Below are 13,664 nucleotides of genomic sequence, written 5' to 3'. Positions count from 1 at the left end.
ACAAGCCGCTAGATTACCCTTCCCTCCGAATAAGCCTCCCAACAGTGTTTAGGCAACAAGCCCACACTTTGAAGTTACACTTCAAAAGATGGTTAGGCAGAAGCCATCCCAAAGGAACCAAACCCTCTCCCCAAAAAATATATACAGAAACGCTCTTTTCTTACATTTAGAGAGGGAAGCAGTGACAGCAGCTGGTGTCATCTTTGGGGAAACATGACAATACTTGGGTAGCCCTGCCTTCAAGCCTGATCTTGATTCACGTGAGATGGGGAGAGAGACTTTCTAGTATAGTAACACCAGGAATCGTGTTATTGTGGGAGAATAAATTCCCCGAAGTATAAATGAAGAACAAATGCTAATCCTGACAGCAAGCTCTGGCTAGTACATCCAGGAATATCCAACAGGCTTCTTCCACAAACACTCCTCCAGCTAACAAGAGATGGTCTTGCATTACATTCAGTTACAGTAAGTACTTCACATAGAATTAGGGATGATATAAATACTAACTCAGGGTCAAATGATCACAAGTTAATTTAATCTGCAGTAAATGGAAGTTTAAACAACAGCCACTTTGTAATCAAGAATCCCAGTGCCAGAATAATGAAGTTTGATAAAGTAAACTAATTAGCAGAACAAAGTGGATGGAGGATGTCAGAGGCTTGCCACGTAATTTCTGCAAATTGCAAACTGCTATTATCTCCCCAACCAGAGGAGGGGGAATAATTTGCAACAGAAGACTCTTGGATAGCCTCAGGGAGAGGAGGGGTGGTGTAAAAGTCTTGGAAAGCATCCTGCAAGAGAAGATAAAGCCACAAGATACGCTTCCTATGCCTGCCGTCACCTTCCAGTCCCAAAACAATTCAGATGGCAGCAAGCAGCAAAACAAGTCCGGTATCACTGGGGACAGCTGGAAGGTGCTTGGAAAAGGTGGGGAGGCGACACCTGAAGCAAAGTGGCAAGGAGTGCTTAGGTCAGGCTTGTTGATTTTAATTTTTAACTGCAAAAGACCTTTCTCATTTTCAGTGCAATCACTAGCCCTGACTAAACCCCAAATAAAACAGTACTCCTCCAAACTTAATTGAATGCATTGGGGTATTAGCAGAACAGGAGACAGATTAAGGACTGATCACAAAACCAAACATGCATCAGAAAACCAAGAAAAACAGGGATATAGTGAGAAGCAGCAAAAGTCAAGCTGATTCTGGGAAGGATTTAAAGAACAACTCGGCTTTTCAGCCCTGTGAGTAATAAAAGTGAAAGAAAAGAAGTAAAGTCACTATGTGACCACAGGGCAGATGCCACAGGATTATCGAGATACGGTTCTGCAACTAGAATTTCTTTCTTCTGTTTTCAACAATGCCAATGACATCAATCCTGCAGCAGACAGGCAGGATAACAAGGATGGCTCAGCCAGAAGTTCACCTGTTTGGTGGACTCAGTTCTCTCCGATGAGCCTGAGCAGATGCAAATTAGAGGAGAAGTTAAAGAAATTTAGCTTCTAGAGAAACTAGGTAAAGCTAAAAAATCCATTAGTAGCATTCTTCATCTCTCTCTTGGTTTAGATCTTCATTAATGCTCCTGGCACAGGAAGCATCTGTAGACAGATGGAAGCTCTTGTTGCTGACAAGGATTAAGGCATCATAAAGATACTACTGTAATATATCTGGAATTAATGACATTTTTAAAAAATGCCAGGTCATACACTTAAGAGTCAGGACCAAGCTCTGTTGTACACTGTGAGCCCATCAGCTAGAAATAGAGGAGAAAGGACTTGCACTGGATCACTGCTAAGTGACTGAGCTTCCTATATGATACAGCTTCGGCCAGTGTAACCCTGTAACACGTTATTGATTGAGGCATAGATGAGGATGGGAATACTGCACAAGTAGCTCAGTGTGATGAAGTTGGGCCTGCATTTGAGATTCTCAGAGGCCAGTGAAGTCCAAAGAACTGCACCAAGCCCATGATTAGTTTTCTGACACCTACTCCATTCTCATTTTTCCATCTCAGAGAAAACATTTTTTTCCCAGCTTTCCTCCTTCTCTATGATTAACTCATTTTCAAACAGCCCGAATACCTCAGCCATTTAATTTGCAATGGAATTAATTCTTTTTTGTGGGCTGTGGCCCCTCAAATCAGATCCCACATAACAAAAAAAAAAATTATCTGTATAAAATTAAATTCAGGATTGGTTTTTGGTTTTTTATGTGTCTCTTGTCTTCACAGTTGAAAGAAAAAGCCCTTGAAAACAGAAACCACACAGCAGAGGCTTCCTGAATCTGCAGACATCTTAAAAGAACAGCTCCAAGAGCAGAAATCGCCCTGTTCATTTTAAATTTCAAAGTACTTAATGGCAATTGGAGAAAAAACAGAACTTTAAGGAATATTAAAAGGTCACCCAGTCTCATCTCCCAAGCAAATAATCTGTGCCTTAAGAGCTGTGCTGCAGCTGAGGTGATCTCAACATGCCAAGAAGGAAAGGCTTGTAGGGTAAAGTAACATCTTTTATTAAAGCAATCAATTTGGTTGGAGAAAAGACAACAAATGCAGATACACACCACCACATCCAGAACCTTGGGAGCTTTCCTCCATCTGTTTCAGTTCATGAGAAGTGTTTGGAGAGTTGTAGGGATATACAAGAGAATCATCTATGCCCTCCTCATGAAGGCACACATCCCTCAGACCATTATAACTGACATAAACATAAGTGCAAACCTTGAAGAGATTTCAAGGATTAAGATCTGTCATCTTTTTGCTGTAAATATCAATCCTGAGATGCCTGTCTGCAACTTGAATTCAACACAAGCACCTTTCACCTTAGAGCTGCCTCAAAATAGAAATCCTCCTCTTAATCCATTTAGTAATGCCCCATTTCAAACTTGTTTTGTCATGCAGAATACCATGCCAGGCCTGGGCTACATCCTCTTTCACTTCTGCTGTAAGGAAGACACACCTTTTCAGATCTAAATCCCCATTTCCCACTCCCTCTCGCCATCTCAGCAGGGACACTCTGGAGCCTCACAAACCTGAATCCAACTTTGCGGGAATAGTGCAGGCAGTTCTCCTTGACGTGAGTTTGGAAATAGGCAGAGCGGCAGACAGCTCCACACTCTGGGCAGCAGTATGGAGACTTGTGAGCATGGATCCTCTGGTGAGCGCAGTAACTGCACTGGTTAGGCAGCATCATCTGGCACACTTGACACGTCTGATGAAAGAAAGGTTACATTAGTTAGTTATTCTCTATTTGCCTCCCCCCCCCCCCCCCCCCTCCCAATTCACCCTAGAAAACTTTCAGGTTTAGAAGAAGCTTCACTACACCTTCCTCTAGTATTAGCAGTAACTCTACAAAGCTCTTTGACTAGCCTTCTTATAATGTTTTCCAACAAGTCCAACAACTTCCACAATTAGCCATTCCCAATGAAACTATCCACTCTTAAACCATGTCCTTTGTGGTTTATTTCCAGTTTTATCCTCTAAAAAATGAAAATGAAATCTTTCACCTCCTAGCTCTGAAGATATTCTGCCTGGTCACTGCTTTGATTTCCACCTTAAGGCGCCTGAGAAGGAAAGCACTTTTCTCAGCAAGCCCCCACAGCAAAATCACCAAAAGAAAGCAGGAAAACACCATTATATCCTGACTCAAAACCCTTAGTGCTGAACATGCAGCAGCCTTCCCCCACCAAAACCACAGCTGTGTCTCTTGCGAAACTGCTTTGGACCAGATGAAATCTAAACTTTCAAAGACCACAAACTACATGCACTATGACACCTTATAGAAACTCTTAATAATCAGAAATTATGCAAAGACTCCTCTCCCTGTTTCTGCACCCTTTATGAAACCCATCTTTTTCCCCACCTTTAGAAGGGCTATGCTTACTATCAATACCCCTTTGCAGAAAAAGCATCCCTTACTTGACATGAAAAGCTTTTTATGTGGACGTATCGTCCCAGTTTCAACAGCTGTCAAACCTCTGCTCCCTTTCATAGGTGTCTTGCCTCTTCTGTATTCCTTCAAAGCCCAGGAGCAGCTACTCATCCTCTGTAGGATGCACATTACTTGATGCCTAAGCAGGAGCAGAGCTGAAGTAGATACCAGCCCTCGAGCCTTGAGCCCTCTAGGAGCTCAAACTCTCTTCTGTCATTAATAAACCCACACAAAATTATTCCTCTGCTCCTAACTCTAGCTTAAGAATGAACTACAACAAGCAGCTAATTATGGATTATCAAATAATTTAACTACAAATTAACTACATGATTTCTTCCAGTACAATTAAAGAAGGTTACAGGGCTCATTAGATCAGAGAAGTTGTACCAGAGGGTATGTCTACAAGGTCAAACAAAGCTTTTAACGTAGCATGTACCCACACAGGCAGGCCAAACCAAGTTCTGCAGGCTCCACTGCTGGCAACCAAGGTAGAAACCTGGGACAGAAGCCCCTAAATCTGACAATAAAACAAAATTAAATTAAGGGCCAACTCCATTTTCTGTATCATTGCTATTTCATGCAGCATCTCTGTGATGCTCCACTATATAACATCCATTGGGAAACTGTCAAAAACACTGCAGGTAATAGAAAGTATCATTTATAATAAAATGCAAAGCTATGACAAACCCCAAAAGGTACAAGGGGGGGGGGGGGGGGGGGGGGGGCAGGGCGGGGCGGGAATAAAAACCTAGGCTTTGGAAGGAAGAAACTGCAGATATTGCTAAATACATCAAGAGCCTTGGACACATGGTATGCAACATGTTGCAACTTCAGTTTAGAAACAAGTTGCCCCAGGAAGAAGACAAACAGGTGGAAGAAACTGTATTGTACCACTATGCACACACCCGAATGCAATACAAATAAATTCAGGAGTATTTCAGCCCTTCCTCAAATGCCGAGAAGCCCCTCAAGTTTCAGCAAAGAAAAACAGTGCTACTAAGCCATGGTCTGAGCAGTGAAATATAAACGGGAAATAGAAAAGCCTCCAGGACCTCTCTGCAAGGATCTGAGTGGGGCCTTGAATTCTCCAAAGCACTCTCAAATCTCCAAATAAAAGCTACAAGAAATTAATATCCAGGGCAGTTTTACTATGGTTTACGGCATTTTTTTCTAACCAGGTTTCAATTTGCAATGGGAAATCTAACTTCTTGTTGTTAAAACAGGACTCCTCTCACTTTGATCCCACCTAATATTTAAGGCAGACTCAGCACAACCCCAAGCTGAAAGCACCTTTTCCCTTGCAGCTTAGTAAGAAACATTTTCTCTCCAGATCCTGCCTTGTCAAAGCCAATTTAGTTTCAATTTTAAGTCTGCAAAGAGAGAGTTTGGGGCTTACCACCTTCTCCCCAGCATGTAATACCTATATCCCACAAAGGTACCCTGGCAATCAGCACACACTAAAAACCTGAATTTTCACTGCTGTGTGCTTATGCTGGATCTAAAATATGCCAAAACCACCAATATTTAATGGGCTCCATGCCTGGACACTGTTGCTTGGCTACAGCAGAGAAGCAGCAAGCTCCTGCCACCTCCACTGTTATGTGAAAGGCTCAGTGGGGACAAAACCATGCTAATATAGGGCAGGAAAGTTTGGGGGACAGTTGGCAGGAGGCATCAAAACTAGTGGTTATCTTCTTCAGATTCCACAAGAACAGGAAGTCTGCCAGAGAACGCATACACACAATGTGGGAATAAAAAGCAAGACTCAGCAAGGATAAGGCTGAGTGAATTTACTGGGCCTGCAGAGGCCAGGGAAGAAGCTGGAAGGATTCCCATGTTGACACCATGCTCTGCAGGGGGGACAAAAAACCCAGCCCAAGCCTCCGAGTTCAGATTGTCTCGTGGAGGAATCAAGAGTAAACAGACAAATTGAAGAGCAATGAGTCACAACAGTAAATTAGTAAGAATAAAGAAAACCTGTCATCTTCAACCAGAATTACTTCTTGGGAAAAGTCAGTGCAGCTTCTCCCTTCCTGTTTCACAAACCCATATGTGGGTAAGGGAGATCTGACCAGCAGATGGGTCAGGCTACTTGGATTTCCAAAATGGCTTTGCAACACTCTTCACTAAAGGACTTTAAGGAAATTAAGGTGCCACAGAGTAAGAGAGGAAGGGTTTTGCTTGGATAAATAAATGGTTAGCCAAAAAGAATAAACAGTCAGTTCTTCGATGGAGGAAGGTCCCCAGGAAGTTTTGCTGAGATTTGGGCACTTCAAAATACTCTCAAAGTATCTAGGAAAGGGAAATGAACAGTGAAAAGTCAAAGACTGATCATCATAACCCAGCAGCTCAGCATGTTACAGGTAAGGGCTGACCACAAAGAGCTTCAAGACCACCATACAGGACTGAGTGACTAGGTAATAAAACGGCAGGTTTATTTTTCCACTGAATCAACAAGAAACACAGAGCTGAAAAAGGTTCAGTGGAGGGAAAATATTGTAACTGGCATCTTTATGCTCACACTGATCTTTTTTTTTTTTAACACTTGCAAAAGATGCAAGGCCAGAAATGCTGCCCAGGGGTATTACAGGAGCATCCACTCATTCACTTATATACCAGGAACTGCTGCGTTTGTCAGGAGCACACAGGCAGCTGCACGTGGGCTTCCTCACCAAAGGTTTCATCTCAGAGACAGAGTGGCTTTTTCTTTTGCAACTCTTCTGCTTTGTATGAGAAATTGTAACTTAGTTCCAGATGTCACATTTTTATCTCTCTCCTAGTTTTTCATGACTTTTCAAAGAAGCCTGGCAGCAATTTGAGACATTCATTAGTCAGTTATTTCTAAAGCATGTTACCAGGATATGATTTTGAGTTGTGTAATGTCTGTGTTTTTCCATATATTCCCATAAATAACTCTTTATTAAAGTGTAGGTTATTACAAGTTTTCTTTAATTCCCGTTTGCCTGCCACATTTCATTTGGGCTTTTCTTCCAGAAGTCACATTCACACATACACAAATGCTCAGAAGTTCAGCCATTTCAGAACATTTTATTTTATTGCCATTTTTACTTACTATTCTTCAGAAGGTGGGGGGGGAGGGGATATCAAAACACTCACTGAAGTAGAGTGAAGGTTGAGAAAATGTACTGCTCAAAAAAAGTTTGTCTGTTAAACCCAACCCTGTGGCCACAGAGGTGTTTGCAAATCAGGAAATGTATAGTTAACACACAGTATTGCTCTGGAAAGTGCCTGCAAAGAGCTGGCACAATTAATCTTCTGTTTTATTGAAAGGATTGACTACACAACTCAAGAGTCAAATTTGATCTATTCACAAGTGTGTTTTCTTCTACCTACTGGCAGTGCAAAGCACCCCAGGCCAGAGAGTCAGAGCAAGCTCCTGTCTTCTCACATGCAGGCACCCCTGCAAAATTCCTGCAGCCAATTTTCTCTCTCAGATAAAGCCTGTGAGAAAAATCTAGAACCCAGCTGATACCCTAAAACCAGTGCATTCGAGTTTCAGTGACACAATACATGCCAAGTCCAGTCCTAACACAGATGTTTTATCCCAATTAACTCCTATACACTCTCACGTTGTCAAACCCAAGCACAGCAAAGATATTTTTATTTCTTTGGTTACAGTTGCCTATTTTAAGATGTCAGCCTAAGGGGCCAATGCCACTGAGGAAGTCTGCTTGGCCTAAAGGACACAACCATAAGACAGCCTTCAATGCAAAACTTCTCCCATCTATCCTCTCTTCTGGTACTTCCAACTCAGTCCACCTCTCCCCACCACACCTATTCATCCTCAGCCTCATCGTTGTATCCCACCTCCTTCTGTCAACTCTGTTCACTCTCATTTGTATTCCTGCACCTCACTCATTGCCCAACACTCCCAAACTCAGCATCCTCCTCAGACCTTCACAAAGACAGACGCCTACACACCCCCACCCCCCACTAAATCATCCCAAGACACCAGGGCACTTTAAGCCTCAGTAAAACAAAGCATTCACCTAAAATCTTATACCCTAGAAACTGAGGCTGTTCAACCAACACAAAATACATTTTCGTGCATATGGAAAAATCCCTGGTTCAAGCATCATCGTAGATCTAGAAACTTGACGGTCTTAGGAAACTAAGTGGAATTGCAATGGAAAAAATATTAGCATCACAGATCTTAGATAATGTTGCATCAGATAAGCTTAATTCTGAATTCTCTCAGTCCGTAGTGCTTTTCTCTTTATGATCTCAGCTGTAATTTCAAGAATTTCAGTTTCCATATCTCTTCTTCTGACCCACTGTATTGGGTTTACGTGGCAGGATTTTGGTAGTGGGGTCTGCAGGGGCAGCCTCTGTGAGAAGATGGACCTGTCACTGGCCAAAGCTGAGCCCATCAGTGATGAAGGTAGCGCCCCTGTGAGAACACATTTTAAGAAAGGGTAAAAAATGCTGTTGCAACAGCTGGGAGAGAGGAGTGAGAAGATGTAAGAGAAACAGCCCTGCAGACACCAAGGTGGGTGAAGGAGGAGGAAGTGCTCCAGGTGCCAGAGCGGAGATTCCCCTGCAGACCACTGTGAACACCATGGTGACACAGATTGTCCCCCTCTAATGAAGGACCACAGTAGATGTGCCCTGAAGGAAGCTGCAGCCCACAAAGAGCCCACACTGGTGTTGGCTCCTGGTAGGATTTGTGGTCCTGTGAAGAGAAGCCCACACAGGAACAGGTTTTCTGTCAGGACATGGGGCCCCCATGGGGCCCCATGCTGGAGCAGTCCATTCCTCAGGACTGCACCCCATGGAGAGGACTCACACTGGAGTGGTTCATGAAGAACTGCAGCCTGTGGGAAGGACCCATGTTGGAGCTGTTTGTGAAGGACTGTCTCCCATTGGATTGACCCCACAGTGAAACAGAAGAATGTGAGGAGGAAGGAGCAGCAGAGATGAAGCAACGTGACACAACACCCATTCCCCTGCACGACTCAGGGAGAGGAGGTAGAAGAGTCAGTGAAGCTGAGCCAGGAAGAAAGAAGGTGCAGAGGGAAAGTGTTTATAGCTTTTTATTTCTCACTCTCCTACCCTGCTACAATTAGTTGGCTATAAACTAATTTACCCAAGCTAAGTCTATTTTGCCTGTGACTGCAATTGTTAGGTGATCTCCCTGTCCTTACCCACAAGCTTTTTCTCATGTGTTCTCCCCTGGGCCTATTGAGAAGGGGGAGTGAGAGAGCAGCTGGGTGGGCACCCGGTGGCCAGCCAAGGTCAAGCCATCACACCCACCAATGAACCGGATTAAGCAGGATAAACAGGATTAGCAGGATTAAACTGACCACCTCCTGGGCTCTCATGCCCCTGCCCATCACCACCAGAGCTCTACACTGTCTTTTGATATTCTCCAGGTTGCCCTTAGCAGCATCATTAGTGCCCGCACGGAATAAGAACAGGGGAGCAGAAGCCTTCCTCTTGGTGCCAGAAGACACCAGCTTCCAGCCTCAGTTTCCATCCTACCTGAGACAAACTGCTTTTGCCTCCAGCTGTCATTGTCACCTCCTCCTTGCTCTCAGCCATGCCTTGGCTCCCAGTGCGCACCAGTGCTCATTCTCCTCTTCCCCCAAGCTGGTCTCAGTCCCCCAGGGGCTGCAGGACCACCAGGGCCAGGCAAGCAAGAGTGAGTGGGGAAGGAGGAGAGGGTGGGATTGTCGTCTTGTATGGCAGTGGATCACATGCTGATTTATGCAGACCGTGGAACCACACTCTAGCTTTTCTTCCTCCCTAGCCTCTCCTCCTCATCCCAATGCTCTGTTCTCGCCTCAGGGTACAGGCTCTCACTCCTATCCTGCCACTCATCTCTTCGTCTGCATTCCCAGGGATCCCTGCCTGGAGCTCCGTTCCCTCAACATGCTTTCATCATAACATCCTCAATCCCTGTGCTTCCACAAAATCCAGAGAGAAAATATCCACATAAAACAAAATCTGTCCTCACTACTACATTAATCACTCTTGGTTTGGGAGAGGGAGAAAGCAGGGCTTTATGGGGCAAAGAAATTTTCTGTTGATTGTCAATCCTCTTGTTTTCCAAGTTAAAACACGAACATGGCAGAGGGGGAAGGAAGAGAAAAATAGCAATGTTATGGCCGCTGCCTTGCTTGCTTGCTAGTTTGCTGCTGGGAAATTACCAGTTCAGCATGTGGTCCTACTAGCTTCTGGCAAGTATTAGCCACTAAATTATAAAGCACTGATTTAAGAGGGGGAAGGAAGAAGAAAAAGAAAAGGCAGAAATAAAATTGCATTTAAATAATTCCAGTGCAGGTGGTATGTAAACATGATATGTCACAACTCATTGAAAAATTCTTTTTGGACAAATGAAGGGTAACAGAAGAACAAAATGGAGGGGAGAACAAAAGCACAAAGGTGTAAGACAATTCAGAGGTCCTTTACATTTTGTACTTTATTCAAGTTCCTAGCTACCTCAGTGGATTTTGGGTGGTCAAATCACATAAGACCAAAAAAAAACCCCACAACACACAAACCCAAAACACATGTCTGGTTACCAGTAGATGGACAATTGTACCCAAGAGGGTCAGGAAGCACTCTGAATTCTTGCACATGTTATTGTGCACTTGTCTGCCCTTGCCAAGATAACAAATAAGCTCTGTCTCAAAATCAGCTTATGTCTTTTGTTCATTACTTCTGCTGTAACCTCTTCCTAAATTCACTCCTCTGATGATTACAGACAGTCCTCTTAATTTTCTGTGTAAATCCATTTGGTTGGTTCTTGCATCACTGTTGCCCCTGAATTTAAAAAGCTCTTTTCTATAAACCTCAGACCGGATACAGAGTGTCCTCTGTACCCACTCTCACTCTTTTAAGGAAAAGCACATCTAAAATGAAGGCACCAGGAGCTACATGGGTTTTGTTCACCTCCTGTAATTTGAGCCCAGCCCTGAAAAGGCTACATAAAAACCGATGCTGACAACTACCTGGGGTCATCCAAGTACAGGAAACACTTCTTTTTACAGATTTAGTTTCTGGTAGGAAAAAAAAAGTGCCACAACCCTTAACACTGTGTACTTCAGTACCGAAGGAGACCCACCCTAATTTACCAGGTCTTTGCCAAGCTAAACTCAAAAGTGCTTTTAGTTTCCCCCTCAAGAGATCATCTTTCCATTTCTCTGGTCATCCTTCCCTCTCTTACTTCAGTTCATCCCTGATAGCTGGATAAGTATATTGTTTTGGTTAAGTTATTTCTCAGAGAGACAGGGAGCGTTAACGCAACCCTGACTGGTAACTTAGGTTAACAAAAATTCCCTGCACAACTGTATCATCTTGGTCATTCAGTCTTCTTGTGACCAAACACATGTATCCTGCTTTTCAGCTGCTTCATCCCATTCCTACTTGGTCTTCAAGATCATCTAGGTTGTCCTGTAAAATATTCCAAGCTTTCCATGATTTCTTACTCTGTTGGTTCAGCAAATTTTATCTACACATTCATCCTCCAAGGTCCTTAGTACAAACATTAACTGCAGAGGTATCCTAAAGCCATCCCTCAAAAGATCTCACAAGCAACCCATCCCCAGTTGCAGTTACCTCCCTTTTACCCGATTCTGCTCCAACCTCAAAATTCAATTTCTTCAGTTCAGCCACCCCCCACACAGCACTCTAACAACCATCTCATTGAACGTCAATGAGATTAGGATCTACTAATTTCTCTACTCTAAAAATATAAATGAAATACACATTCTATAATTACTTGTATTATAAATAATATAAATTTATCAGATTAATTTGGCAGAAACTATACCTATTTAATTATACCTTTTTTCCCCGGAAAATTCTTGCTCTGGAACATAACGCTACCATAGTCAGTCAACAGACCTGAAGTTACAGGGAACACCTGTTAACACCTTTTGAACATCTGGACAAGCATAATGCTTTCATGTAGCACAGCTTCTAGTTTGAAGAAAATCCAACCTACCAGGTATTCAAATCTACACACTGCCTTCTTGCAGTTCTGTGATCTAAAAAGCAGTAAACAGATCCCATCAAACAACTTGATTCAATTGCAAGCCTGCAAAAATTGCAAAATTGGCCACGCTAAAGGCAAAGTTAACTGTGATCCATTAAAACTCTCCACAAAACATACATCCAGTTCTATTTCTGAAGTGGATTAGCTCACAATTCGCAAAGCCTGTAACCTTACTGTAAGCCACAGAGATCCCACTGTGGTATTTGGCTGAGATAACTGCCTTCATCTTATGCATATTCTATATAAAAATAAACCAGGTAGGATTTCCCTGCTGTACTTTGAACAAATGCAATCATACAGCCACCATGAGTCTAAAATGTAATACTAAAGTCAAGTGCCCCATGATTTTTCTAAAGGTCTTTCCCCTCCATCTTCTCAATCACAGCATCATCCCCCTCTCTTTCCTCTCACTTGCTCCAAATCTCCTCCTTTCCCTGCTGCCCAGACCACATCCACACCTTTCTTCCTTCCTCCAAAACAACAGTGACCCAACAATGTCATTCTCATTTTGGCCCCACCTAGGAAAGTCATTTACCCGCTATATGTCCTATTAATACGGGCGTGACCCAAGGCCATTCAGATATATAAGACCAAGCATTTCCCAAGCCACCAACTGGAACAAACAGGAAACTCGACAATCACCTTTTAAACAGCTATGGGAAACATGAAGATGTCAAAGTAATTCACAAACTCATGGCAAGAAATACCAATTAAAGTGAGAAGTATTAAGTATCAACAGAGGATAAATTTTCTTATGGAGCAGAGCCAGCTTAGGCCGTTCCTCCCCTGCTCCAATCCAATCATTCCTGCCTCTTACCATGGCTCACTCATCCTTCAACTTCTGGATAACTGAAACCACCATATTGAAAAATAAGTCTTTTACCTGCTATTTCTTTTCTTCATCAATCCTACTAGACCAACCCTTTCTTCTAAGCAAGGTCACATACCCATTCTATATTAGGTCTGAGAAGGTTTTTGAGTTAAAAGCCCCCTAACTGAGCACTGCACATGCTCTGCTCTATTTCTCAAGTTATGGTCACTTTAGATGTGCATATCACAGTTAGTAATCCAGACTTGGTATCATTTAGCAGAAGAGCTCCTAAAAACATCAACCAAAATCCACCTAGCTTACTTTCCATAGGTCAACAGTCTCCATCTTCTGGCATAAACCCAGGTGCTACAGATAAATCATTTCTACCCTTCATCTTCAGCCAAAGATACTCTTTCCTTTATACATCCATCTATCCTTTCCAATTATCCCTCTTTTTTGGGACAATCTGGTACCAGGCAATAGTCACAGATTATAAGCTTCAGGCCATAACGCAGTGGGGACCTGCCTTGCTACTTCTTGAAGCTCTTTAAAAGGCTAAGTCAAGCCACAGCCTTACATAGAAAATATCAAGACACACCGTACTTTCTCAAGGAGGCATGGCAAAGAGTTTGTGTCTGAATTCTGGGACTGAGTAAGAAATTGAAAAAAAAATCCAATATACTAGAGTACAATTTTTTGTTAGCTTTAAGAATTTATGACAATCTACACACACACACAGTTGCTTCTAAACTAATGTTTCAGTACAGTGAAAAAAACAGCAGGCATGGAGGAAGAAACACACACCAGTTTTTGCTTAAATGTGCAAAACTATGATAAATACTAGACAATCAAGTCCCCTGAGATCTGGGGATGCAGCTCATGTCTGAGTTTGCCTACAACTGTTAATA

The 13,664-nt window shown here is 42.8% G+C and overlaps 1 protein-coding gene across 2 annotated transcripts in view; it reads right to left on the bottom strand.

The window, feature by feature from the left end:
- ZNF592 (zinc finger protein 592) overlaps positions 1 to 13,664 on the bottom strand; it is a 38,410-nt gene that overhangs the window by 14,931 nt on the left and 9,815 nt on the right. For both annotated transcript variants that reach the window (XM_040600540.1, XM_040600541.1), the window contains exon 4: positions 3,027 to 3,205. In XM_040600540.1, coding sequence (XP_040456474.1) covers positions 3,027 to 3,205 — 179 coding nt within the window. The remainder of the gene's footprint in view (positions 1 to 3,026; positions 3,206 to 13,664) is intronic.

This window comes from Falco naumanni, chromosome 7 (genome assembly GCF_017639655.2).
Source record: "Falco naumanni isolate bFalNau1 chromosome 7, bFalNau1.pat, whole genome shotgun sequence".
In the NCBI taxonomy this organism is placed as follows: Eukaryota; Metazoa; Chordata; class Aves; order Falconiformes; family Falconidae; genus Falco; species Falco naumanni.
This window is presented reverse-complemented; position numbering and strand designations above follow the sequence as displayed.